Here is a 27,625-nt window from a genome sequence, read left to right on the forward strand (position 1 = left end):
ACAACAATGATTCGAGAGCGCCTATTTGGGTTCCTGAAGGAGCGTGATGGGCATTTATCGGTCAAGAAGGCCCTTGAAGTGGATAAAACTGCCTTGATTCAACAGACAACGTCTGGAAGATGAGCTGTTAGGTACCTATGTTAAGGATATGATTCGGCATTCGCATAATGTCGTTTCACTATTTGCGCTGTACAAAACACATGATCACAGCGTCGGAAGGTATATAAGACTAGGTTTTTGGTTGGATGGGATGTCTTAATCATTATCTAGGTAGGTGCTGGTGAGGGGGACTCAATAGAAGTTAAGCACCCAGCAATATCTCTCCTCTCGTTCATATTAGCTTGATTCGTCGTGGTTCAACATGAGCGAATAATGCCACTGCCATATCGCGAAACTTTCCGACCCGGCTGTAAACACAAATATCCTCATCGTCACTAAGCCTTTCCTCCCTGAGAATAAGGCCCTGTATCACTGTCATCCTACGGTAGTGGGTATACTCCTCCATGGCCAAGCACCACAGTATACAACCGCCTTCTACTTCACCTTTAATATCGAGAACATGATCAGCTACCCAGCGATCACCTATTTTCAAGCCGCCGAAATGAGGCGCATACCCCAAAGACGAGTTAGGGTCTGGCACTTCCATGAAATCGGTAGAAAACTCCACCTCGACGAGACGGGCACCGCCTATGATCAAACTCCCGCCTTTCAGCGCGCCATACGGGTCATCGTACTTGGGGACTAAGTTGATCTCTTCCACTTCCCATTCCTCGCATATCGCTCTTCCTACTTCTTCCTCCCTGTCCCTGTCTTTGTCTTTGGCATCGGCCGGATCTCCCTCACCTGCGACTGATAGCTTCTTCTCTTTCAACTTAAACCTCAAGTCAGGATCCCACTGAGTGAGATATACAGCCCCATCGATAGACGCCCACGACCAGCTGGGCGCGATAAACTCTGCTGGTCTTTGCGTCGACAAGTTAGATCGAACGTCCCAGAGTAACTCCTTCTCCAGCCGGGCGCTCCACAGCCCAGCCACATATCGCTGACCAGAAAAGTAATTCCGCTGATGAAACTTCGCCAACCCGGACAAGGCAGGTAGTCTGTCCGTGACCTTGGTTATCAACCGGCTGCTGTAATCGCGTACCATTTCCCACCAGCTCCACTCACCTCGGTAAGCCAAGAGCAGAGAAGTAACGGTAACGGCAGAGGGGACCGGATTACCGTCACGGTCTTGAACAAGGGTTAGACTTTCAAGACGTTCCTTAAGCCCTGGCCACTCCTTGAATAGCAGCTCCGGGCCCCACTCAGAATAGATAGGGCAATTCCACGGCCTCTGAGCAGTCCCTTCCAGCTCTTCGCACATCCACAGTACCTGATGCTTAGCGAAATAGATAACCCGCCGCGAGAGCCTGCTCTCCTGGAGCGTCCAGGCGCGCGTGCAGAGGGGCGAGATTGTGTCGTGGTAGGATGTGCCGCCATAGATTATGCCCCAGGCCTCTAGGTGGATGGATATTCGAAACCAGATGAAAGATTCGTCCATGTCGCTTTTTATAATACCACTGCCACCAGCGGGAGATGCATGTGAGGTGGTCATGAGATCCATATAGGAACTGTCCTCATCAAGTGGTTCCAGACGCAAACCCTCGCTGCTGTCATTAGAGCTCAGCGCGGAGAGCATGCAGAACGCGTGGGAGTATATCTTGGCCATCAAAGCGGCTTCGTACGCCCAGTCTTGCTCGTCATCTTGGATGATGCAAAGCGAGTCAATCCAGAGATATCGGTGGCCGAGTTTGCGGGTGATTTCGATTGCGTCTCGAAAGGTCCTGGGTAGCTCAATGAATGGAATCCTCTCCATTCGCTGGGTTAAATTGGCTTTGGTTGTTGTCGCTGGACGCTTTTCCGGCGGTCCCCAGCAGTGACTTAGTGTGAGGTAGGGCGGCGGGAACTCGTTCGTATCTGACCCTGGGCCCATCGCTAGACTCAAGCAGACGAGCTTGACGTCGTTCCCAAGATGGGATGGTGGTCCATTACCCGTTCCGAATGCTTGAACATCGAGCAGTCTAGTTGGCAAGAAATCGGTGTCGGTATCCATTGAGGTCTTCCTGATCTCGCGGCATTGCGTATGATTCCGTTGGCAGTATCTTAACCAATCTTTCAAGAGTAGGATGTTATTTTCAGGATTTTGATCATTGTATCCCATAGGCGGCTGGAACTTGGGACCTATATGAATCAACAAACTTGATGGTAAGCTCAAACGTCTCTCCCAAAAGGCATCTCAAGACAATAGTAAGCTTGAACGTCTTTCCAGAAAGGCATCTCAAGATAGTAGTAAGCTTGAACGTCTCTCCCAAAAGGCATCTCGAGACCCAGGTGGGGGAGAGGGAGGGAGAAAAAGAAAAAGAACCAACTTACACCAACTCCCCGGCACCTTGACCAAATCCGCCCCAAACAATTCCCTATTATTCAGACACTCTATCCTCCAATCCCACTTGTCCCTCGTCCCATCCTCTTTCCTCTCGCTACCCGGCCTCCAAATTCCCCTCCGCCCAAAAACAAGCGGCACGTCTGCCGCCCACTCGTCAGTCCGCGGATTCATTACCGGTGGCAGGTAATATGGTCTTGAGATATTGGTTACGCGGGACGCGCGGTCGGTGTATTTGGTGATCAAGAGGCAGAGGTGGCATCCTCCCTCCATTTTTTCTTGTCTGTAGTTTTTTTCTTTCCTCCTTTCGCCACCACCCGCTTCTTGTCTTTCTCCCGCTTCTTGTCTTTCCCCCCCTCTTCCCCCTCCTCGCCCTTCTTGCCCTCCCCCACCTTCGCTTTTTCCGTTTCCCCCATTCTCTCCACTTGCGTTCTTTCCTCCCTTCATCCGATTCGCTTCCTGGTACAGGTAATCTGTTTGGGTCCTACCTGCACCTGCTTCTTCTTCGCCTGATACTTCCCTTGCCACTTTCCCTGCTGCTTCCTTCATTACTTCTTTCCTCGCTTCAGCTTCAGCAGCCATCGCCGCCTGCACTATCGCCGCCTGCGCTTCCATCCACCTCCAAGTACCAAGAGTAATAACCGGGTCTACACCCCATCTCCAGTGCGATTCCGATTTAGATTTTGTTGTCGGCCAAGGTAGGGAAGCAAGCCAGTAAGGGACGTGGGAACAGTAGGCGCAGAGTCTGGGGGTCATTGTCTACCTAGGCTTTGACACACACTGCGCACTGAGTGGGAGAGCTGTGGACTGGAAAATGGTGGGGGTCTCTGAAGAGGGATGATGGTTTGATGTGTATCGGGTGGTGATTGGATTTCACGTCCAGTCGATGTCGATGAGATGCCGATACTGTTGATAAGTGTCAACTAGAACTGACAAAGAAACTTCAAGTGTGCTCAGATTAGTATGGATGGAGGAATATAAGAGATCATGCTATATGTACATATATTGGGTCGGGCAGTCTCTGCGATTTGTTATGATCAGCGAGTAGCAGAACAGCACCGACACAGATGCATACTACCTACGCAAGGCATCTTCGAAGGCAAACGAACTAGGTGACGGCCTGACGGGGACCGGGGGGGAGAACCAATAATGTTACGCTTCTAGATTCCTTAAGCGCCGGTGCTACGCTGCCACTCAAGGGAACCGCTCGTAACAAGCGCTCTAGACGTACATATCAATTTAAAGGCGACACTGCTTGGATAACGCTGAATCGAGCATGACTTCCAAGTTGTCCGGTCGGGTATCTGCTGCTGATCAGGATAATCATCGGCTTGAGGAGCTCAGTTTCAACAGGAAACCGGTCGAGTCTGACGACATCAGGCAGGGGGATGACTTTGCCGTCAACTAGACTCCTTCTGTATGGTCAGACACATCAACTCTGCCGCTTCGAAACACCATGCTCCCCAGGTTTTCAACAGCGGACAGGGAAAGGGAGATCAACAACAAACCTCTCACCTGTTTCACATTGGAACTTCATGCTTAATCATACTTTATAAGTCTGCAATGATGAACTGTTGAACTAAAGTGAATGGTATCATACCAGAAAGGGATCATTCAAAGAACACCATCCTCACCGTGAACCTAGGATATACTCGTAGAAACCGTAACCATTCGTTCATTATCCAAGATCATTCCGTCTTCCATCTCCGCTTTCAAATCATTACTTCACCAAGCTCAATACCTCCGATGCTCGTCCCTACCGCCATAACTTCCGCCATATCCTCCACCACCTCCATATCCACCTCCATATCCACCTCCATATCCACCACCATATCCCCCTCCGTACCCTCCTCCACCGCCATGATGACCACTTCCCCTAGACCCTTGCCCAGGGTAACCTCTTCCGTCTCGCTCCTCGCTGCTACTCCTGCTTCCATGGCTTCCTCTCCTCCTCCTGCCATCCCTACCGCCACGTCTCTCATCCCTCTCATAATGCTGATCATAATTCCTCTCGTACGCATCAGCCCTTCCACCGTGGGGATAAGGAGCCGAGCCACCACCGCCTACTGCACCGCCATGGGGGTAGGGAGCGCCGCCGTGTGGACTTCCGCCATAGCCACCGTGGCTGGGAGGGGGACCAGCAGAGTAACCAGCGTACCCGCCGCCGTAGCCGGAGGGGCGAGGAGGAGATGGGGGACGCCCACCACTGTAGGAGCTATGAGGGGGGCCGCCGTAGTGTGGTTGAGAGCCGTAGGGTGGCTGGGAGGGGGGCGCGCCATAGGAGGGTTGAGATGAGTAAGACGGTTGGGAACCATAGCTGGGTTGAGAGAACCCGCCGTACGATGGTCCAGAAGAGCCACCGTATGATGGGCCGGAAGAGCCACCATATGACGGCTGCGAAGGATAGCTGCTGCTGCTGCCCTCATAAGCTTGATGACCGCCGTGGTGGTACCCAAAGGACGCAGGGGCGGGTGAGGGGCGGCCGGAACCATGAACGGAGGATCCATACCCAGAGGAAGAGGGGCGGCTGCCGTAGTAGCGATCTGTTGGCGGAGAGGCATGGCGTGGGTCGGCGGAGGAGAAGTAAGAGGCTGCCTCGCCGTGCGTGGGAACCTCGTGGTGAGAAGAGGAGGCGGAGTAGCCATACTTGTGGCCGGTGGAGGAAGACGGCCTACCGCCACCTACGCCGCCGCTAGGGGCAGAAGTGTCCAGATCACGGGATTGGATCTTGCTCCAGAGGGAGCCCGCAACTTTGCCGTGGCCACCATCAGCGCCGCATGAGGTGTGGCCACCACCGGGGCCACGGTCCATAGGTTGACCGTTCAGGACATGGTTGTGGCCTTCCTTGACGGACTCGGACGCGAGAAGCGTCTTGTAGTCATGATGAGTCTCCCGGGACCACTGCACAACGGTCTCGTACATTGTGCGCTGAATCTCGACCTCCTCCTTGTAGTTGGCAGGATGGTGGAAAACCTGGAGGACGTCGGCAATGACCTCGCTGTCGGGTACACCGGGATTTTCCCAGGCGTAAACAACCCGGCTGTCGTTGGAGTTAGCATAGTTCGAAGATCCGAAGATGAAGCAAGGAAAAGGTGGAGACCTACGGAACAACGTATTGAACAATGTTGGCGGCGACGCGACCGGCGCACGAGTTTAAGATGTTGGTAAAGTGGTCCTTGGAAAGCATAGAGTGGGTGGGGTTGTCGCACTGAGGGTTATTCCACGGCTCGAGCTGCTGCTTTGCGCTGGTCGCGATGAGACCAGACGAGCCCTCCTTCAACACTTGAGTGACCTGGTTGATAATGGGGCGCAGGAAAGGAGCCAGCAAGCCAAGAATGAAAGCCGTCAAAGTCTCGCTGATCTTCTCCAGCAGACTCTCCAAACCGGGAATCTTTTCAATCATGTTGTTGATGGACCTGACAATCTTGTCACGAAACTCGAGGATTGGGTAGATCTTGGCGGCAGTCTTGACGGGGTCAAAGTTGGGGCTCATGCCAGGAACAACATTGACGTTGCCAGCAGATCTGCTGTTCTCCTGTTCTTGAGCTTCAGAGGCAGCCTTCAGGCTACGGGCTGTGCTGGCATAGCCGTCACCGACACCCGGAAGCTTGGAAACGAGAGAGATAAAGTCTCCATCGTTGCTAGAGGAACCGCCTAAGTTCAAACCAAAGAGGCTGAGACCGCGATCGCGTGAAGAACCGCCACCGGACCCCTTGGTCAGTTGTTCAGCGGTCAGGAGGGCATCGTTCATTTCGTCAACCTCGGATTGGGTGAAGTGATCGTTGGCCTCACCCAACACGGAGTGCAAGAAGTCGACCCCTCCAAATGTACCGGTGACTAGAGGCCAAACCGACTTTCCATTGTTACGTGTGTCATTCCTGAGTGTGATTCGAGTATCTGTGCCAACGTGGGGAAAGACTGGACTATGCCCGCCCCGCCTTTCTTCCATATCGATTAGGACCAACTCGCAGTAGTTACTGTGGGCAGGAAAGTCCTCCAGGGTATGAAGGGCCTGTCCCAAGCACCTCAAGGCCTCGCACAGGTCGGACTCCTTGCCTCTGCCACGAGAGCCACTGGTATACAGACGACCGAAATGGATGCAACGCTCCAAGCTGAAACGAATATAGCCGGCACTTGTGGTGTTCCAGCCTTGTTGATAGGCCAATCTTTCGTTGGCGATATAGTTTTTCATTCCGGAATATAAATCGATCTCGAGTTCTCCGGGATGTACCGGGCCCCGTAGTCTTGGGTCAAACTCGCGGGCATCCTTTCCGTCAGCATAGCCAAGAGGGTTGTCGATATGTTCCTCGGGTCTGTAAACGCCCAGGCGCTCCTCGGTAACCTCGAACTCTTCGGTAGCGTATCCATGAGCCAGGAAAGAAAGAACCCATACCTAGTGACAAGAGTTAGTGGATGGAATGAAACGAGGGCACGGCGAAGATGGGACGAAAGACTTGCAATGATGCGAATGGTAGCCGCATTAACTCCCTTCAAGCTGCCGACATCGATAGCCTGGGAGTAGTCTCGGAGCCAGTTACCAAAGTAGGTGCGCCCGACCATCATAGTGGTCCACTTTTTGCCGTTAATGAAGGCCAGAGTCTTGAGAACGTCTTCGATATCGCCATGTCTCCAGTTGTGGCCCTCGACCTGGGCGATGGAGGGAATGTTGCCAGCACCGAAGGCTGCGGCCTTGTCCGGGAGGACAACCAGGACCAGAGCTAGGACCAGCAAGACGCTGCCCCAGCCTATCCTGAGACCCGTCATCGTGTGCAACTCAAAATGTGTGGCTTCGCGTGCTTTCTTTGTGTATTTGCGCGCAAATGGATGAAGGTTTGGGTCAGTTTTTGAGATGAAAGAGGTCAAGATGTCATCCAGTCTTCAGTTTGCCAAGGGAGATGAGATGGAGAACTAGGTCTAGTAGCTAGTAGGCGCAGTACTTGCAAAAAACATGCGCGTGACTCAGCTACAACCTGCGCAGAAGGTGTGTCTCGCGGACGTCTTTGGAGAAGTACAATTGGAGGAACCTTGAGGACAGAGTAAGACAAGCGGCCTGAAGCTGGAAGGAGCTGTCCAGTGGGCAGATTACGAAGGATTTTGCAAAAAGAGGATGGGGATGGGGAAGGAACGGGCAAAGCTGCGACCTGAGGAGAGCTGAGCTTGATCAACGAGGCGCGCCAAGCAAAGCCCTTGACGTCAGATTTTGAACTCCCACCAAATCTCAACTGCAGTGCACTGAACACTGCAGTGACGGGAAGCCGAGGCAGGTGCTCTCCTCTCTTTGTGAACGACTCGATTAAATTGCTCGCCCGCAGTCTAATACCGAGTGCCAAGTTCTTTCCCATCTAGCAAGGCTCAAAGGCGTGCCAAAGATGTTGCTTGACCTATATGTACGTACGGTCTCGGCGTATACGAAGCTCCCAAGAGTTCTTTTTGGAGCGGAGCCATCCATGAACCCGCCGCCGTCCCATCTCCAACAAAGTTCCCGTCATGGGTACACTAGAGGTAGGAAGTTGTGCACGGTGCTCGGTGTTCAGTACTATAGCCGGCACATAAATTAGTTTGCAAGGCATATAGTTGTTCATCATCTGCAAGTTCGACATCACCCCAAATGACTTCGCGGTATCAATCCCATTGGACATCATCCAACACTGTCACATGAAGCAACAAAAAGACGGGAAACACTCCGACGAGAACAAGCATAAAATTGGCCGGGCACAACCTAAGTCCCGTCCCGCACTTAATATCGTACCCACTTTACTCACCACTGCACCGAGCCTTGAGATTGCCCCGCCAAAATCCTCCACATTTTCAAAGGGACCTGGCAATCGGCAGGCACCGCTCCCGACCGACAACCGAACTGAAGTTGGGACATCACAACGCGTTTGGAGTACAGGAGCTTGAACCAACCCGTCGTCAGGGTTATCATAGAGTCCAGGGTTGTACGTGCGGTTCCAGAGAGATCCAGGCAAAAGGCAAGATCCAGCGAGAACAACGCCGAACAAGATTGGAGTTCTCTTTTTCAGACCAAGAAAAAAAAACAGAGTTCGATTTCTTCGCCCTGCGCCGTCTTGGCGAACCCATCGGTACCATCGGATAACGCCACCCTCTGCTGACGGTTTTTACGCGCATTCCGTGGACGGGGGACCACAGCGACTCCAGCGAGTGACAGCTGTCGCGCGCCCCCAGGAACTTGGGAACCCCTGACGGGTACAGCAAGGCCGGGCCCAGAAAAGTCGTCCGTTCTTCAGGAACACGCAAACTCACGCCCGACTTCCGTTCCCGTCCCTTCCCGTAGATCCTATCCCATAACATCAGAGTAAGACCCCTTTTTCCCTACCTACCTACATTGTTTCACTCTATTACTATTCTAATGCTTCATTCTGGTATATGAGGCTTCATTCCCACCTTTTATAAGCTCTTTGATATCCTCGTTGCGAGGTAGTCTGTATCCCCCGTCGTCTTTTTGACTGTTTTGGTTCTTTCACCGCCCAAAAAAGTTATAAGCGAGAAGCGAGACAATCCCATACCCAAAACATCAATCCCAGCCGAGACGTCGACCTCACTCTGCAGAGAGCATTGCATCCTGCGACCACAATACAGCAACCATGTCGGGCCGCACTCTCCCCACCCTCACCATCGACGAGGTCGAGTCGCACAACTCGGCAAAGTCTTGCTATGTCACCGTTGGCAGGAATGTCTACGACGTGACCGACTTCCTCGACTCCCACCCCGGCGGTGCTGATCTCGTCCTCGACTGGGCCGGCAAGGACATTGGCGCCATCCTCAAGGATGAGGCATCGCATACTCACTCCGAGGCCGCATACGAAGTCCTCGACGAGTCGCTGGTGGGATATCTTGCATCAGGAAACGGCGCTGCGGCGAACGGGACGACGAAGGACGGCGAGAACGGAACAGAACAGCAATGGGTTCATCCTCGGACGGGTATGTCCTGCGAAGAGGACCTCAGCAAGGACACCGACTACAACGCCGATTACAAGACACATAAGTTCCTCGACTTGAACAAGCCGCTGTTCATGCAGATCTGGAACGGTGGTTTCTCCAAGGAGTTCTACCTCGACCAGGTCCACCGCCCGCGCCACTACAAGGGAGGAGAGTCGGCGCCTTTGTTTGGCAACTTCCTTGAGCCTCTGTCCAAAACGCCGTGGTGGTTGATCCCGCTAGTCTGGTGGCCGCCCATCTCGTACGGTGTCTCCGTCGCATTCCAGGGCTTTGGCAGTGTCGCTCCCGTGGCCGGCTATTTCGGATTTGGCCTCGCTTTCTGGACGTTGATTGAGTACATTTTGCATCGCTTCCTGTTCCACCTTGATTAGTGAGTATTCGCAGACCCTTTGCGCAGCACTCGAACACGCACTAACCCGCTTCTTTCTAGCTACCTCCCTGATAACCGCGTCGGCATCACCGCGCACTTCCTCCTTCACGGCATTCACCACTACCTGCCCATGGACAGGTACCGCCTCGTCATGCCGCCCACCCTCTTTGTCGTCCTGGCCGCTCCCTTCTGGAAGTTTGCCCACGCCATCCTGTTTTACAACTGGTACGCTGCCACTGCCGCCTTCTGCGGTGGTGTCTTTGGCTACACCCTTTACGACATGACCCACTACTTCCTCCACCACCAGAACTTGCCCGCCTACTACAAGGAGCTCAAGAAGTACCACCTTGCCCACCACTTCCTCGACTACGAGAACGGCTTTGGCGTCACCAGCGCCTTCTGGGACAAGATCTTTGGTACCGAGCTTGTGTACAACCCCAAGACGAACTAAGTACCACACCTTGGTGGACTTGGTTCGAATATAGAACTCTCTTCTTCACACACACAGCCCGACTAGACCTTTGCAAGGCGTCGTTGGGGTACATACTTATATGAAACAACCATATTTTAATGAAAGAAAGAAGGAAAAACAGAGTATGTACATAGAATAGGATGCATGAAGTATTGACGCCGCACGCAGGCACGGGGTGGGCAGGACATCTCAAATCACGGGTTAGGCAGCTGGGGAAACACAGACAAAAGTCAATGGGAAGGGGTTTTTGCTTCGGTTTGGGCTGGTCGGCCGGTTGATAGGTAAAGGGGATGGGGCGTCTAGTAGCTGTTAGGTTTGGCTGGACTGGACTGCGGTGGCAGCAAGGGGGAATTATCATGGGTATATGTTGCTTCTTTCTGGTCGTTGGTCAATACCCCCTAATGTTAATATGAATGACTCGCAACTAAGGTTACTGGAAATACGCCATTCAAAGCAGTGTCTATTATGAGTGTTGATAGTTGATGCATATTGCTGTTGGCAGGTTCAGGGGTAGTTTGGTTGAGAATGTGCACTTTGTTGGCTGGACTTATCGCTACAGGAAAACTACCGAGCCTCACCGTGACACAGCACACTTTCCCGTCATTTACTGTATCCCAGTTCAACCTGAGCAAAGGCGGTCAATGCAATTTCTTGGCATCGAACAAGTTTCTGCGAGTGGAGGTCACGTGTCCATCATATAACCTGCCGCCGGCTAGCCAGTGATGGGCCGCCACAGCCTGAAGTTCCCCGGCCCAGCGCCGCCCAGACCCCTTGAGGCTGCCATTTCGGTTGATTCCATTTTATTGCCAGACCGGAAACTGCGCCTCCCAACGTCCAACTTGACAATTCTACCACTTCCAACCTGAGCCCACGCCGCATTTGGTTGCTCTAGTCACAGCGCGCGCTTGTCTGAAATCATTTCATATCTCCTAAAACTCGACGGCAAAGCGAATTGAATACTGCGATCTAGACAGAGCAAATCACACTACACACTTTACACAAAATGTCGGGCTTAGACGTCGAGGCTCTCCTCGATTCCACTGCCTCTAGCAAGGAGCAGCAGATGGATGTCGACCCTCCAACCACCAACGGCGGCGCTGACCAGAATGGTTCCAAATCCGAACGCCGCGACCGTGACAGTGACCGCGATAAAGAGCGCGAGCGAGACCGTGACCGGGGCCGAGATAGCAGCAGGGACCGTGGCAGGAGATATCGTGACCGTAGTTCGGGTCGCCTTCGCAACTCGTCGAGTGAGGCTGGTAGAGACACCCCCCGCAGTGATGCCGGAAGTCACCGAAGTAGGCGTCGAAGCCGGAGCCGTGATTCTGGCAGACACTCACGCCGTCACAGAGATGGAGACTACTACCGAGGCCGCCGAGGCCGCTCCCGATCTCGCTCCCCGAACCGCTACTACCGGCCCCGGGGCGACGATCGCCGCGACCGCGGTGACAGCTACCGTCGACGTGACGACGACCGCCGCAGCGGCAGAAACACCCCAAGGGCCCGGGATGGTACTCCTCAGCCCCTGACCGAGGACGAGCGTGATCGTCGCACCGTGTTCGTGCAGCAGTTGGCTGCCCGTCTGCGCACTCGCGAACTCAAGGAGTTTTTCGAAAAAGTCGGCCCTGTTGCCGAGGCCCAGATCGTGAAGGATAGGGTCAGCAATCGCTCCAAGGGGTAGGTTACACCGCAGTCCGTCTGTTCCCGCAGACAAAGAGACGTAGGCTAACAAAGTTGACATGACAGCGTTGGTTATGTTGAATTCAAGAACGAAGACTCCGTCCAAGCCGCTCTACAGCTCACTGGCCAGAAACTCCTAGGTATTCCTGTCATCGTCCAGCTTACCGAGGCTGAGAAGAACCGCCAAGTGCGCACCACAGAGACCTCTGGACACCACCCCAACTCGATTCCCTTCCACCGACTCTACGTGGGCAACATCCATTTTAGCATCACGGAGCAAGATTTGCAGAATGTGTTTGAGCCCTTTGGTGAGCTCGAGTTTGTACAGCTCCAAAAGGATGACAACGGCAGGAGCCGTGGTTACGGATTTGTACAGTATGTCCACGTCTTTCTGTTTTTCCCAAGACACAGCGTTTGCTAACTCACCCGCTAGGTTCCGTGACGCTGGTCAAGCCAGAGAGGCCCTCGAAAAGATGAACGGGTTCGACCTCGCTGGTCGCCCGATTCGTGTGGGACTTGGAAACGATAAGTTTACCCCAGAGTCCACTGCCAATCTCCTGCAGAGGTTCCAAGGCCAGAATCATCATCAACAATTCCAGGGATCCGCTTTCTCGGGCGCCGGTGGACGTGGCCCCGCTACCTCCAATTTTGATCGCGCTGGCGCACGCGACAACGAAAAAGGCACCGGTGCCAGTGCTCTCGACGACACCGACGTTGCTGGTGTCAACTTCAACAACTATAGTCGTGATGCCCTGATGAGGAAGTTGGCACGAACTGACGAGCCACCTGCTAGCGTCATTCCTGAGCGACAGATTCTCAAGCCCAAGACGGAGACCAAGCCGCTGCCTGTCAACGTGAACATGGCCAGCCGATGCGTTGTTCTCCACAACATGTTTGACCCTGCTGAGTACGTCAATCCCTTGCCCCTTCGGTCTCATCGGATGCTAACCATTTAACAGGGAAGAGGGTGAGAACTGGATCAAGGAGCTCGAGGACGATGTCCGCGAAGAGGCCGAGGCCAAGTATGGCCACGTCGTTCACATTTCTCTAGATCCCAACTCGGCCGGCGACATCTACCTCAAGTTCGATAAGGTCCAGGGAGGAGAAAACGCCATCAAGGGCTTGAACGGCCGGTATTTCGGTGGGAGAATGATTACCGCTGCACCTGTTGTGGACGCGGTCTACAGCAGTTTGTTCTCTCGCTCAAAGGCGATCTAAGACGCTAATCACGACTTTAACTGCGTTTCCTAGGCATTCTCACTGTAAGCATCTCCGACTTTTCATCCAAATTCCAGCATGGGGCTAACATGATTGCAGAGTCTCGACAGCCCCACGAGGGAGCGACGGTCACTTATCTCTAGGATCCCCTGTTGTCTTTCATGCCGTCGAGCGAGCAAATTGTCCTGCTATATATCCATCCAGCCATACAACATCTAGCGCAACCAGTGATGGACAACATCCAGCATTCAAGTTTGAAGATGCTCTCTCAAGGTTTCACGGCACACTACACCACAACCGGTCTTCGCAAGGACCATTGATCCCTCGCTGATGAAGATGCAATGACAGACAATCGTCCCCGCTGCTCTCTTCTCACTGCCATTTTTTTCGAGACCGAAGAAGCGAACTGGGTGGACCGGGGGTTTGCCCTACTGCTTCTTCATCTGCAAAGCAGCTCTTCCCACATAGCGGTTAAGCGACCGAATACTGATTTCTGTCTTGCACCAGAAGAGACAATGGGAGACTGTGTCGTCCATGGAGAAGGCGAGACCATAGCGACGGCGAGATTCTCACCACATTGCGCTTGCAACGCATTTGAGCCACGGGAGACTTATTCTATGCACTGACGCCGTGCATCACGAAAAGGTATCAACCTCTCCCTTCAGAGCTCGACTTATCCTACTACGTCCGGTGGCGTTCCTTCGATGCAATGACCTTGTTTCTTAGATGCATTTATGTCGTTCGTCATTTAGCGAAATTGTATTAGATTTGGGGAAAAACAATAACAAGGGTCATTCAAGCTTCAATACCTCCCATGCTTACGTGATTGTTGATCATTACGACTCTGTGAAGGTATGCCCACACCCCTACTTTCCGGTCGGGGCGCAAATATGATGAGATACCTGACTTGATGCAGTGATTGGTATAATCAACTGAGAGCTGATAGTACCTCGGTTTCATTGAATCCCCGAGTCTTTGATGCAGATCGTTTCGTATCGCAGTGATAGTGGTCTGTATCCTGTCCCTTTCTGTATTCAAACTCTACAGTTCACTACGAGTGTAGCACAAGTCTCACTGATGAAAGAGAACCCATTCACTTTGCCAACCAGCCTACCTCTCTTGTGTTCACCACTTCCTCTCTTGCCTCGATCAGAAAAGCAAACGGACATGCCATGCTATCTTTCAGATCAACCACAGCATTCCTCGGCTTCAGTGAGATGGGGTCCATAGCAGCTGGTTAGCGAGGTTGGCGGGTTGAGGCTTTACAGACTTCTTTGGACAAAGCGACAGTGAAGCTGGTAAAAGTTTCAGGATCAGCATCTACTGAAATCGCCTGCAAGTGCAATATCTAGGGGCTGGCAAACGCCCAGTATCTCTCATAATTATCCATGTCAACCTCTGCTACAACTTTGTTCACCAACAGTTATTCGAGCGATAATAGACACTTGCGTTAACAATTCACTGACGGTAATCATCTACCGAAATGCGAAGCATCACACTCCTTCCACAGTCCCACACAGTCTCTGCTTGCTAAGTGTAGCAACCTTGACGTCGTTACAAAAGCTGCAAGCGCAGGTTTCGTTGCCAGTGTCAACAACCTGCCACTTCACTCGCACAAACCTGTTTGCACATCACCGTCGTTGCTGTCCAGCGATGTCGATGAATTGACTTCGGTTAAACTGTTTGATCTCATATCTTCGCCAGAAGACGGACGGAACAGTCGATGGATGCTTCTAGCCAGTTACACAGAAATTGAAGGTCGAGATGGAGTGGGCGCCCAGGCAACGTGTGCAAACAGTCGTTGTCAACTGGTATGATCTCGTCTCTCTCCTTTCGTCTGGTCGTCAGTCTGCCAAGAGCAAGTTCTGAATGCGTGCTCAGTGGTTTGATCACATCTCTTTCTTTCTCCTGCATGTCTGCGTAACCCAGCCTCAACTGCGGTGACCAAGTGTTTTCAAGGAAGAAAACTGGACGCAAATACTTTCAGCTTGCCATCACTTTCTTCTCCGGATACCCGGTCAGAGCGAGACAAATACATCTCCAGCTGGCAGATAAATATATCGGCTCCGGTCACTATATAGCGTTGAATTTCTGACGAAAAGCCCTCTCCGGGTCATCTCTTCCCGCTGCTACCACCAAAGTCCGCTGGGAGTTGTCACTGCAGGGGAACACTCCATCGTGAAGTACGTGGTGTTACCTCAGCAGCGTACTCAGCTCTCACGGACGTTTCTGTATTGGAAAGGGCCATTACTCCACATAACTGCCGTACCCTGACCTTGAGCTGCCTCGTTAAGCACATGTCTGCATTCACAGGCATGAGAAGCAGTTGACGTGGCACTTCATCCCATTTCGGTAAAATTGGACTGACCCTTTACAGAACACTGTCCAAAGTCGAGCCGTCTTGTTTTAGGAAAGACTGGCGGTTTTCGACTCAGGGAAGTAACCACAGATTTTCAACAAAGATCCAATCAGGGACCCAGCTGCTTCCTCATTGCCTCAGCAACCGGGAGAGTAAACGTATCCGTGGATCTTCACTGTCAAATTCTCGCCCGTGTGACCACCTCAACTTCAGATGACAGCTCGTCTGATCTCGTCAGGCCCAGTTTAAGCATCGGCTTGCAAACGCCGGTCGTCGTCTACTCCAGAACTGAGGACACCGAGGGTGATTCTCCTGCCCATCAACGTCTGCTTTCAGGTCCCATCTTCCCGGTTACTGCGGTAACAGAGGTCACAGTATCCCATCTCCTTCCAGTTCACGACGGACCTGGAGCCAGCACCTTGAGACAAACGCTGCGAACATCCGGAGGACACTCGTCTGAACTTTTGGCTCCTTCCTTCTCCCTTCACTTTCAGTCACGGGTCACAGAAACCTTAATTTTACGTCTACTCCGTTTCCCCGACAACCCCCACAAAGCTCAAGAACGCGGGCGGGTTCTGCAGTATTTAATCCTCGCCGGGCCTGTGCACTTCCTCTTCCTCCTACCTTTTACTCCCACTCTCTTTTTTTCGCATATCCATCGCCAGATCTCCCCCCGCGCCTGGATCTCGAACTTTGGGAGTCAAACTGATCGTGCTCTTACTAACCATACTCTTCAAACGTCTTCCTTGACAACCTCCTCTTCGCTTTCTGCGAACGTATTTCCAACACCCACAGCCATCCCCTCGCGTCCACCACACATCCTCCTCACCGACCTCAGAATTTTCTCATCCATCCTTGGCCTAACGTTAACTGCGCTCACATCGCGCTCACATCACCATGGGTCGCGGAAGCTTCTCCAGCGACGGCTCATCCGACGCCGGTGGCGCTCGCCTTGCCCTTTTCTCTCCCCCGCCAAGGGGAAACCAACAATGGCGGTCTGATACTAAGAGTTACAAGACCGAAACTCCTGACACCGACACCTTCCCCAGCGAGCCCAGCGGAAGCGAAAGGCAGTCGGGAGGCGCCCGAGTCAGCGGCCACTCGCGACACTCGTCGATGGCCTCGGCTGTGTCTATGCATTCGTCACATTCGCGCTCTAGCAGCAGCACGTATGTTGGCAACACACATGGTCAGCTTCAACCTTTCAACAGCTTCCAGCCTGGAGCTTCACATCATCCTTCGGGACCATCACGTCCTCCTCAGCGGTATCAGATACCTGATAACCAGGTCACGCCGCCTAATAAGGTGCAACATCTGTCGAAGGGTTTGAGTTCCATGGAACTCATTCGCAGTGGAGACCACCCTGCAATTTCAGTAAGTCCCTTCTCACCTCTCCCTCACCCTGAGCAATAACTGACACTCAGCAGGATATCCGCAAACACGCCGCCGATGCCAACCGTCGGCTCTGGGGACTTAAACACGCTGTCGACAGCTCTAAACACGTCCCTTCCGAATTTCGCGAGGGTTTCGACGTCGACATTACCCAGGTTCTCAAGCACCTGACCACCATTTCCAGCGCTGCCGAGTCCTTGGCGACAGGCCTCGATAGGAAAAGTGACGAGTGCGAGAGCCTGCGCACGATGTACTCGTCGCAGACTATGGATTATGATGGGACTCGTGCGCAGCTTGAAGCTGAGCGTGCTGAGATCAGGGCTGAGCGGACAAGGATGCTGAAGTTCGAGGCCGACATGAAGGCCGAAAAGGACAAAGATGAGAGGGTTATCAAGGTATGTGATCACTCAACATTGTTGGCCTGGACGGGCCGCTAACACGTTACGTAGGCCCTCCAGGAACAAATCGCCGGCAAACGCCACCTCTGGATGCAAGTCCGCAAAGACCCTGAAGAAAAGGCTATGGCCTTGGAGATGCTCTCCCGTTCTTCCACCCCCTACACATCCGTCACCGACTCCTCCGCCTCCCCCACCCCCACCGGCCCTCGCGACTGGCAAGCCTCCCGCACCATAAGCTCCAACTCTCGCCCTCCGCGTAGCGGCCACAACCTCATGCCCGGCACCCACTTCGGCGGTCCCATCCCCCCTCGCTCCGTCTCGGGTTTTGCCATCGCCCACTCCCAGCGTCTCAATTCCCGTGGTGGCCACAGCTCACACCGCAAAGGCACCGGCCGCGTCGTTTCCGAATGGGGCAGTCCCGTCTCTCGTGGCTCCGCCGGCTCCGGCCGTGGCGGCGGTAATCGCTCCCACCATCACGGAGGTCCCCCCACCGCTATCTTCATCCCTCCCACACCCAAGACCCACGACGAGGACGGCCCAACCGCCACCTTCTCCGGCAAACTCACCCACCTCCTGACCGTCGTCATCCGCGCCTTTACGCACAAATACTTTGGCAAACCCATGCCAGAAGTCGAGTCACGTCTCCGCAAGGAATCCCCTTCCCTCTTCTCCTACATGTGCGACCTCGTCTACCCCGGCCGCGGCCGCAAGATAGGCGAATCGCACGTCTCCTTCCTCCTCAACGACGACGTCTCCCGCCCTTACCTCGTCGAACGCCTCCTCGTACAATACTTCACATCCACAATGCTCCAATCCGAGGGATGGACGGGATACGAGCCCTCAGTCGACAAAGAAATGGCTTCCCTTTCTGCGCGCCTCAAGGACTCTTCAGGCGCCCAAAACCACTCCAAGACGCACGAGCGCCAGGCAATGGTCAATCGCCAGGCGGAACTGGTCAAGCAGATGGTTGATCACCCGAAGTGGGCAGAGTTCAAGAACTATAAGGTGAATGATCACTACCAAAAGTTCAAGAAGATGGTGGGACCTTTTTTGCCGCCGGGGCCGAAGAGCGATGTGCGTGATGAGGCGCTGTTTGATTTGTTTTCGATTGCCGAGAGGGCGTGGAGTGTGGCGCAGATGGGATGGGAATCCAGGATGACGTATGTCTATCTGTGGAGCGAGACGTGCAGTAAGTTTGTGGAGGCGAGTCATACGGCGGTGAATAGTGAGGTGCCGGCGGGACAGTTGCAGGCGAGGCAGATGAGGATTAGTCTGGTGGTGACGCCGGGGGTGACGATGAGGGATGATTCGAGGGGGATGAATATTGGGACGAGGTTGGTGAGGAGGAGTGATGTTTTGGTTATGGTTTAGGTCGGTCGGACGTTGCATCGAGGTATTGACTTGTCCTGCTGGAGAGGCGGGGGCAGGCTGTCTTTCATCGAGTTGATATCGCACACGGCCTGGTGATATACCTACCTATCCAAACATCGATGAGGCTGTACACTACAGCCATACGTCCCTTCTTCTTGCTTTATTCGACAGCACGCAGCACACAACATCATTACGACTTGCTTCCTTGGGTCTTGGGTCTTGGGTCTTGGGGTTTGATCGCTCAACGATTTCACGGCATTCACAGCATTCACGGCGCAGATAACAACATGATACCCTCCTTTTCCTTGCACGTCCTATGGGGTAATGGCCATTCATTGGTAACCTATTTGGGAGTTGATCGGGTTCACTTTTCCTACCTTTTTTCTTATCTTCTTTTCAACATCGGTATCTTATCTGGTTCAACAACTTTCATATTTGGCTTGGTGGGGGAAAGAGAAACGGAGAATAGAAAAACACAAAACCACAAAAAAAAAAAGGGGGGGGGGGGGGGGGGGGGTCAACAGTTTGCTGGCTTGTGAAGGAGAAAAGGAAAAGAGATGCGTAGGTAATCAACATACATCATACTTATCACTAATAGCATCGTATATTTTCAACTTCAACTTCAGCTGCAACTTCATCTTCACTTCTACTTCCACTTCATCCTCACAAGCAACAACTTCACTTCAGCTTCCACTTTACTTCACAAGCAACAAGCAACAACAACAAACAACAACAACAACAAACAACAACAGCACGGACACAACACACAACCACCCAAACATCCGATACGCACAAAGCATACCTAGCAATATCACCACAATCCGAACACACAAAGTTGCTAGGGAAGTACCTTCACGCCGCATGGACCTCCTCGGAAACCATCACCTACAGGTACCTACCTACTTACCCACTCGGACTTGCTTGGCTTGTCTTGACTTGTCTTGACTTGACTTGTCTTGTCTTTCATGCATGCATGAGCGGGACCAGACGGTATCCGATTTGGGATATCTCGGTCGGTCGCTAGATAGGTATACTTGCAAGGCACGCTGCATCGACTGGCTGCATCGACTGGCTGCATCGACTGGCTGGCTGTCTACCTATATCTGGTGGCTAGCTAGGTACATCTGGCTGGCTGTCTATATCTGATGGCTAGCTAGGTACATCTGGCTGGCTGGCTGGCTGGCTGGCTGGCTGGCTGACATTGGTACCTCTACGTATGGGGTTTGAACTAAACTGACATGACATGGACATGACGTGTTACTTACTGGGCATTCGGAGGAAATAAGGGGCATCACGCACAAAGCATCCCGGGATATCAATCACGGGGAACAATGGGAGAATGGTCAGAGTTTTTTTTTTTTTTTTTTTTTTAAAAAAAAACTATCTATCAACTCGCAATTCTAACACGGGGTCTGAAACGGAGTTTGAACGGGGTTTGAACGGAGTTTGAACGGGGTTTGAACACAACACAACACAACACAACTTGACGACACACGAGGCATCACAGGGAATGATGAAGAAACGAAGTACCCATGTTTTGGTGCTCGCGGTTTCAGAACAGAACAGAACAGGACAGGACAGGATCTTCTTGGTTTCCTGCAGTTTATGGTATGGGTACCTACGGACGGGGTTTGATTGATTGAGTGAGCGACCGCATGGGACTTGAGATTTGAGACTGACTTGACTTGCTCAAGAGGGTGGGTTTTCAGGGTGGATGGGTTTACTTAGAATGGGGATGGGGGTGGGGGTGGAGATGGGGTTGGAAATGGGAATGGGAGTCAAGAGGGAAATAAAAATGGGAAAGAAATGGAATGAGAACGGGAGCCGAAAGGGAACTGGAAATGGGAGTCAAAAGGGAAATGGAATCGAAAGGGAATCGAAAGGGGAAGAGAACAAAATGGGAATTTGCGATCGGAACACACCTACCTAAGTAAAGGGGTTGCGAGATTGATACCATACGTCACTTACATGGCTTAGATTGCTTTACACAGCTCTTAACTCTTCCTTTTTCTTTAACACAGAGAGAAACTTACATGGTCATAATCAAGATAGACATCCAAAAAAACTGGTGCCGAGTCCCATTTTTGCAAAGTGATATGTCTGAATCTCCCAACCTTCCTCATTTCAACCACCCAGCAGTATCGTCAAAACCTGCTTCACCTGCTTCACTTCTCTCGCCCGCATTATCCCCTTGCTGAGCCCAAACAAGTAGCCAGTAGCCAATCAATACCGATTCAACAACCCCCAAACACAAGTCCCCTCCCCAATCCCCCGTCCATCAAACATCCACGACGCCTCATTCTGACTCTGACTCTGACTTTGTCTTTCTCCAACATTATCATCACCCTGATCAACTCCCATCAACCCAACCATGTCACCATCACTTATCGCATCTCTTGCCCCTATGTCCATGTCCATGTCTATGTGACTCTGAATATCAGTCACCAGCCCATTCCCTAAGCCGACTCCTCCCAACCCATTTTCATAACCACCACCATCACCACTCTGTACCAAGTCATTACTACCATCATGAACGACAGAATCAAACTCGTCGTACACAAAACCCGTTAGATCGTTATAGACCAGGTCTCCCGTCGCGTAAATAGGGGAGATGTCGGTCCAGTTGAAGTCGTCGGGGAGAGACGGGAGGGATATGGAGGGAATAGTGGAAGCGGCGGCGGCCCAATCTGCGACTCCCGGGGACAGGGCTGGATTGAGACTCGGGTCGATGGGGATAGCCTCGGTTGCGGTGTTGGTGAATGAAAAGGTAGTAGAGGCATCAAAGGTGTTGTTTGTGATGGTCGTGTTGGTGTTGATCTCGGATGTTGCTGCACCAAAGTGCCCTTGTGCGAAAGACGGAGGCGCGGTAGATTCTGGAGTTGTTATTCCCGTTGTTGTTGTTGTTGTCGAGGTAGCGGTGGCAGGTGTGGTGGTCGAGCTTGCTCTGGAGGCGATACCCGATGGTACTGACGTTGACAAGGAAGCCGTCGAGAGCCCATTTTGAGCAGCCGTGGTAACAGACTTGACAACCCTCTGCCTCGCCAGTCTTTTCCTTCTCCCACCAACGGCAACAGCGGTAGGCTTATTAACCGCTACTGTACCTTCTGATACCAGACCAACCCCCACGCCTTTCTGCCCCAAATCAACACCCACCGCCCGCCCCAACCGTTCCCCAACCCCCCTCACCACCCCTCTCGCCTGTCTCGCCAACGGATTATTCCGCTCCTTCATCTCCTCAAACCGCTCCTCCGCCCACTTGAACTGCTGCACCACCTCCCCCACCATTTCCCCCGTCCCCGTTTCCTTTTCCTTCGGAGGAAAAAGAATATACACAGCCCCCATCAACACAATCGCATCAAACGTGCCAAAAAACAAGGTAAACGTATTCTGCCTCATCTCCCGTCGCAAAATTTCAAAATGCGTTCGTTGCGCTCTCAGCATGGCCAAACACCCCCTTTCGACTGCTAGATGGCGCGACAAGGGGCGGGTAAAGATATACGGACGATGCAAGGCCATGAAGTTGAAGGCGGTCAGCTGCGGCAGGAGGGCGCGGGCCCAGGGGATCCAGTAGCATTGGGGCAGTGAGTCGAAGCGGGTGTCGGGGTTGTGTAGGCGGAAGTAGGAAGGGATGGAGTTTTCGAGGTCTACCAGGTGTTGATGGAGGAGATCAACTTTGGAGAAGGACGCTGGGCAGGGACCTTCTTTCTCTAGGGCCAGGATGGAGACGAGTTGGAGGGTGATTTTGTAGGTCCAGAGGATGCGGGTGAGGGGTGTTGGGGGGTCGTTTTCTTCGGAGCGGGGAATGATGGGTGTGGGAGAGCGGCAGTTGGTGGTCATGGTGGTGGCGGTGGTGGTGGGAAGAGCAACGTCGATGGGCAGGATGGGCGGGTTGGTGGTTAGGTCGATGGTGGAGGGCCGGCCAAGCGTAGCACCGCAGTGGATGTCCCAGGTTACAAGAATTAACCAAACTTTGCGGCGGCGTTGGATTTCCCATTGGTTTTGGAGAATGGTTTCGGCGGTGGCGGAAGGGGGAGGACGAGGGTCGAGAGAGGAGCGGTGGAGGCCGAGTTCTTGGGCGTCGCGGATGGCGGTGCCTATTGCGTGCCACTATGGCCATGTTAGAGACTGGTCGTTGTGAAGAGAGGGATAAGTGTACTCACAGCTTCGGGAACCATTGCAACAAACTTCAGAAACGCAGCCCTCACGAACCCAGCGAGAACTGTCGTCAGTGTCATCTGCCGTTTGCCCAGCAGTGACAAAATAGCCACACCAGACTCACTGTACTCCTTCGCTAGGTCCTCAAACGTCATGTTTCCAGTGTACTTGAGAGCCTCAAAATCCACACCTCCTTTGTCTCCCAGATTTGCCGTCCCCCTACTCCCAACTTTTCTCTTTTCACTGCCACTGCCACTGCCCTCCTCATCCCTACCATCCGTTACCACCTCCTCCCGACCCCGCTTCCCAGTCTTCTCAGGCAAAATCAACATGACTATACTCATAACTTGAAACAACAACGCCGGAAACACCCTCAAATCCGGCGGTATTGCCCCCGGGCCCCCATTATTGAACACGTTAAAAGGGATTTTATACCACTCTTCCAACTGAGCATCGAATATGTCTCGATCCAGCATGGAGTACTGCCAGTTGAAATCCCGAAAGTAAACATCGACCAGTCTCTCGATGTATATTCTCGCCGGTAGCTGACGGATCAGAGACTTGTAGCGATTGACAATGTCAGTTGGCGATGTTGATGCTCGGCCATCCGCGTTGGACAGTGGGAGTGTGGAGGATGGGTGAGGTATTGAGGATGACTCGGAGTGAGTCTCGATTTTGTGAATGAAACTGAGGGTGGAGGTTGAAGCGCCGGTGGTCGAGTAGCCGAGGTTGGCGACGTTGGCAACGTTGGAGGCGATGTGTTGGTGGTCATTGTTGTCATCGGTGGAGGATTCCCCTGACCAGTGTCCCTCCGTAATGCTGCTACCCCTATTCTCATCGAGCCTGGCTCCGGGACTCACTATTTCAGTCTCATTGGAGCTGGTCCGTTGTGCTCGCTTTGGCTGCTGCTGATGCCATTGTTTTTGTTTGACAGTGGGAGCTCCAGACTCATACTGGCAATCATCTTGTCTATGGCGCGAGATGCAGTTTGTACAAGGGAGTTTGCGGTCACACTATGGATATGTGGCGGGCGTTAGTGAAGATGTCTGACAAGGAACTTTAGCCAGGGTCAACTCACCTTCTGTTTCCTCCGGTGACACTCTGTGCAAGAAATGACTATCCTCCTCCGTTTCCGTGGTGGAGGCCTGTCAGAGACAGCGCGGGTATGGTGACTTGACCCATTGTGATTGACATTGACGTTGAAGTTGGAGCCTTCCTCGAGGCTCAAGGCAGTCATTTTCCTGATTTTGTAAAGTGTGTTTGTTCCTCTTTCATTGATTTAGTCTCTGTTGCTCTGGTGGACACTTGTGAGATTAGCACATGTATCGCGAATGTATTTTTTTGGGGTATCAGTCAGTTGAACTCACAAGTACCCTTGATCACTAACCACTTTGACGATCACACCCTCAACGTCGAAAGGACTCGCTTTCTGCTTGTCATGAACCCGAGCTGTCAGACAATTGACGGATCCAGTCAGCTCTCACGGCAGGCAGACACCTTGATCCTCGTCGTTTGTAAGCATGAGGAATCAGAAGCGAGGAAGGGAAAGTGGGGGGGCTAATCAAATGTGCTGTTGATGTACAGGTAAGGCGGGAAGGAACCTCACTGGAGTCTGTATTGGGGGTGGGGGGCAGGTATGATCGTCCCTCTGAATGGCTTCAATTCTGGGCTGACGACCGACATCAGTGATTTCATGCCTGGAATGACGGACCCATTTGGTGAGGCTGCTTACTTTTAAAAACGAGCCTTGCGTGTAGTTCCGCTCAATTGACAGAGGATCTCTGCTGCCCGCGGAAACACCGAAATGGTCAAGTTCGTCGTCCCACCATCGCCAAATGCGGAGACGTCGTCGAGGGGAAAGCGAGCCCGGGGATAAGCCAGTTAACTCCGCGACCCCGGTCTGTCTTTTCTGTGTAAAAAGATCTTCATCATTCGTCGCTTTCGGGAACTGGCTACTTATCGAATGCAACGAAAAGAGAAAACACAGGCAAATAAAGTTAGAGTTCAAGACATAGTGAACAGAAAGTAACATTATGCAGTGGTATACACAGCAAAAAACAGCAGGCCAAAAGTGCCAAGCATCTATTATCGCCCAAACGCCGTTCGAAGCCGCCCAAATCCTTAGAGAAACCCTTGGCCCAAAATGAAAAAAACAACCTCCCTCCTTGCCCGTGTGCCTTACAAATGACTATGGTAAGTTTTCTTCCACAATATATCCATGGCCTGCGACCTGATATAACAGTCCCGGCCAGAAGAATAACCGAGTGTGATTACATGATGCCACCAAGAATTATGTAGACGCTCATCCCAGTCATATGAAAACGAAATATCCTCCGCCATTTCTTATTCCCCAGTCTTCTATGCCAGACGCTCCCGGCGATCCTGGTACGCCTTCCAGGCTTTCCTCCTGTAGCGCTCAGCCTCGGCCGGAGGATCCGCCGCGGTGATGATGCCACGCCCAACAATCGCGATATCGGTGCCCTTGATGTTGACAAGGTTATCCGGCGTGTTGTACTGCTGACCCAGTCCGTCGCCCTGAGGCGCTTCCTCTCCTGGTGGCGGCAACTTGCAGCCGGGTGTCATGTGGATGAAGTTGTCTGCTTGCGCTTCTTCCTCTGTCGTGCTTTCGCCGTCTTCGTAGCTTGGGGCCAAAGCTTCCTTGGTAATGCCGTTCAGGTTCTGCTGCGCAACGTAGCCCATGACAAAGCCCTTGTTCTTGCGGGCCGCCTTGACACACTCCCATGTGTACTTGCCGTCCATGAGGCAGCCCTTGGACGACATCTGGGCCAAGATCAGCAGGCCGCGGTCCAGAGGCGCCTCCTCGATGCCGGGGAACACCATCTCATCGTCCTCCGAGATGGTCTTGACCAGACGTGGCGAGTCGGCCGGCTCATATGTCTGCGTGACGGTCGTGATGGAGACGATGCTACTCTTCCTCCCATCCGTGTCCTTTGTGGTGGTGCTGGTCTCGCGGGTGACGACCTTGCGCAGCTCCTCAACCTGGTCCTCGGCTTCCTCGTCGGCGAACTGGTCCGCGACCGGGGTGCCCACCGAAACCGACGTCTTGACCTCGTAGGGGATGCGCTCCCTCCACTTTTGCGCGGCCTGGGCCATGGCGCTCACCATGGCCTCTCCGGCGTGGATGTCGGCGTTGGTGATGTGGGCCCATTCGACAATGCGCGCGGTGCCGGCCGTGTACTGCTTCTGGACGGTGCTGCCAATGTCGACGAACTTGCGGTCCTCGAAGATGAGGAAGCCGTGCTTCCGGGCAAGGGCGGCCAGCTTGGCGCCGGTGCCCGTGTGCGGGTGGTAGTCCCACCCTGTGATCAGGTCGTAGTGGGTCTTGAGGACGACAATCGAGGGGCCCACCTTGTCGGCAAGGGCGAGGAGATCCCGCGCGTGCTCGACATCGGCGCTGAGGCAGAGGTTGGACTGCTTGACCTCCATCAGGCGGAAGAGGTAGCTGGTGAGGGGATGCGTCGAGCTCTCTACCCGCTCAGCAAACGACTGCTTGAGGGACCAGTGTGGCTGCGTTTCCTGACTTGTCGACATGTTGGCTGTTGTGATTTGCGTTTGTTGGATGTACAGCGGAAGGCAATCCAAGCAAGATATTGTCGAATACACTCGAGGTAACAACTATTGTACTTGGACAAGTCGTGTGAGTGAAAAGAGCTCTCGTCAAGAGTGGAAAAGACCACAAGGCCAAGGATGGAGCTAAGCTACCTAAAAAGAATTGCCGGCACGAGGTGGGATGGTGGGGTTGTTGAAGTCTAAGCTTGACTCGTGTGGTCCAAGTGGAAGTAGGTAGTGACTCGGCAAGGAGAGACCAAGATCGGAGTGGCCGGTGGTGGTGTTTGTTGGATTGGGAAAGTTGAGAGGAAGAATCGAGAGGTTGAGGAAGCAGCTGCATCGATCTACATATGTAGGTACGAGCGGGAGGAAGAAGTGAAGGGATGTGTCAGTGTCTGGCCCAGGGCACGAAAAAGAGAAAAAGACGACGGGATTGATTGGGAAGCGCCGAACTCTCGATGCAGTGCCCTGTCGCCGAGGACGTTGGGTGGACCCCAAAAAAGTTACATGCTCTACAGTGTGGTGGGTGACGGTAAAGGAGGTAATGGCCCGGTGGGTGGTGGTATAGAGGTACCGGGGGGTCCGCCAGGGGGTGGTGGGGGGGGGGAGGGGGGGGTTCACTCAGGGTCGGGTGCCCGTGCTGTGCAGGCCACACTCTGCATTCGACCCTGCAGCGAGCCAGCGCCGGCACGATTTTTTGGGACCTCCGACTAGGTACCCGACATGGCGCAGCCAACCACGGCTCCCCACTGGGATCCGGATGGAGGTCCCGCCTAGGTCGTTCACGGGGGGTCGGAGCCCTCGCGACTGGATAATGTGTCGACGATGTGACCCGCGGCGACGGGATGCGTTGCTTGGGACCCGGGAGATGGATAGGTACCGTTACTGTCACCACAAATGGATTACAATCTTTTTCCTCTTTTTCTTTCTTTTTTTTTTCTTTTTCTTTTTCTACTTAGGAACAGGCAGCTGGACCAGGGACCCGGAGCGTCCCAGCGTTGCCGTCGTTGTCACCTGAACTGACCTGGTATGTAATCAAGAGCGGCATCCTCTACCGATGGGACCGTCCTTTCGCGGCACCAAGACACTGGCAATCCTTATATTGGTTACCGTAGGAGCATATTAGTGTCAAACTGGCGACGCATGGCTCTTTGGCTCGAGTTCACAAGAGCCGCCCCTCCAAGCCAAGCCTCCCCCCTTGGCCCTTCAACCCCGTACCAAGACCAGGGGCGATACCGCCGTGAGGGGTTATAGTGGG

The 27,625-nt window shown here is 53.2% G+C and overlaps 7 protein-coding genes across 8 annotated transcripts; 3 read left to right on the forward strand and 4 right to left on the reverse strand.

Annotated features, from left to right (window-relative positions):
- Positions 1 to 233: 233 nt before the first annotated feature.
- Positions 234 to 3,217, reverse strand: pin-c (partner for incompatibility with het-c). The gene is made up of 2 exons (XM_950788.2): positions 2,413 to 3,217; positions 234 to 2,220 (listed from the first exon to the last, which is right to left on the reverse strand). Exons 1-2 carry the CDS (start codon positions 3,176 to 3,178, stop codon positions 332 to 334), a joined length of 2,655 nt encoding a protein of 884 aa, XP_955881.1. The 5' UTR covers positions 3,179 to 3,217; the 3' UTR covers positions 234 to 331.
- A 742-nt stretch (positions 3,218 to 3,959) lies between these two features.
- het-c (heterokaryon incompatibility- c) lies at positions 3,960 to 7,526 on the reverse strand. Its single transcript, XM_950787.3, has 3 exons — positions 6,881 to 7,526; positions 5,527 to 6,815; positions 3,960 to 5,462 (listed from the first exon to the last, which is right to left on the reverse strand). Exons 1-3 carry the CDS (start codon positions 7,184 to 7,186, stop codon positions 4,157 to 4,159), a joined length of 2,901 nt encoding a protein of 966 aa, XP_955880.3. The 5' UTR covers positions 7,187 to 7,526; the 3' UTR covers positions 3,960 to 4,156.
- A 772-nt stretch (positions 7,527 to 8,298) lies between these two features.
- NCU03492 (inositolphosphorylceramide-B C-26 hydroxylase) lies at positions 8,299 to 10,806 on the forward strand. Its single transcript, XM_950786.3, has 2 exons — positions 8,299 to 9,752; positions 9,813 to 10,806. The coding sequence occupies exons 1-2, from the start codon at positions 9,028 to 9,030 to the stop codon at positions 10,201 to 10,203; spliced, it is 1,116 nt and encodes a 371-aa protein (XP_955879.1). The 5' UTR covers positions 8,299 to 9,027; the 3' UTR covers positions 10,204 to 10,806.
- Positions 10,807 to 10,987: 181 nt separating this feature from the next.
- Positions 10,988 to 13,926, forward strand: Pad-1 (Paddle-1). Its single transcript, XM_950785.2, has 5 exons — positions 10,988 to 11,901; positions 11,971 to 12,279; positions 12,338 to 12,811; positions 12,864 to 13,166; positions 13,222 to 13,926. The coding sequence occupies exons 1-4, from the start codon at positions 11,228 to 11,230 to the stop codon at positions 13,120 to 13,122; spliced, it is 1,716 nt and encodes a 571-aa protein (XP_955878.2). The 5' UTR covers positions 10,988 to 11,227; the 3' UTR covers positions 13,123 to 13,166; positions 13,222 to 13,926.
- A 2,375-nt stretch (positions 13,927 to 16,301) lies between these two features.
- NCU03490 (hypothetical protein) lies at positions 16,302 to 18,542 on the forward strand (the record flags this gene model as incomplete). Its single annotated transcript, XM_950784.3, has 4 exons — positions 16,302 to 16,855; positions 16,909 to 17,268; positions 17,323 to 18,460; positions 18,523 to 18,542. The coding sequence occupies exons 1-4, from the start codon at positions 16,379 to 16,381 to the stop codon at positions 18,540 to 18,542; spliced, it is 1,995 nt and encodes a 664-aa protein (XP_955877.3). The 5' UTR covers positions 16,302 to 16,378.
- Positions 18,543 to 21,098: 2,556 nt separating this feature from the next.
- Positions 21,099 to 24,581, reverse strand: col-21 (colonial-21; the record flags this gene model as incomplete). 2 transcript variants are annotated; one of them, XM_011395249.1, is made up of 6 exons in its annotated part: positions 24,530 to 24,581; positions 24,165 to 24,294; positions 23,876 to 24,091; positions 22,803 to 23,810; positions 21,200 to 22,749; positions 21,099 to 21,147 (listed from the first exon to the last, which is right to left on the reverse strand). In XM_011395249.1, exons 3-6 carry the CDS (start codon positions 24,032 to 24,034, stop codon positions 21,099 to 21,101), a joined length of 2,766 nt encoding a protein of 921 aa, XP_011393551.1. In that variant the 5' UTR covers positions 24,035 to 24,091; positions 24,165 to 24,294; positions 24,530 to 24,581. The 2 variants fall into 2 exon arrangements, with proteins under 2 accessions (XP_011393551.1, XP_011393550.1); XM_011395248.1 differs by lacking the exon at positions 24,530 to 24,581 and having other exon boundaries at positions 24,165 to 24,347.
- A 60-nt stretch (positions 24,582 to 24,641) lies between these two features.
- On the reverse strand, positions 24,642 to 26,872 carry pyr-4 (pyrimidine-4). Its single transcript, XM_950782.3, has 2 exons — positions 26,521 to 26,872; positions 24,642 to 26,433 (listed from the first exon to the last, which is right to left on the reverse strand). The coding sequence occupies exon 2, from the start codon at positions 26,347 to 26,349 to the stop codon at positions 25,156 to 25,158; it is 1,194 nt and encodes a 397-aa protein (XP_955875.1). The 5' UTR covers positions 26,350 to 26,433; positions 26,521 to 26,872; the 3' UTR covers positions 24,642 to 25,155.
- Positions 26,873 to 27,625: the final 753 nt, after the last annotated feature.

Source organism: Neurospora crassa, linkage group II (genome assembly GCF_000182925.2).
Source record: "Neurospora crassa OR74A linkage group II, whole genome shotgun sequence".
NCBI classification, from domain to species: Eukaryota; Fungi; Ascomycota; class Sordariomycetes; order Sordariales; family Sordariaceae; genus Neurospora; species Neurospora crassa.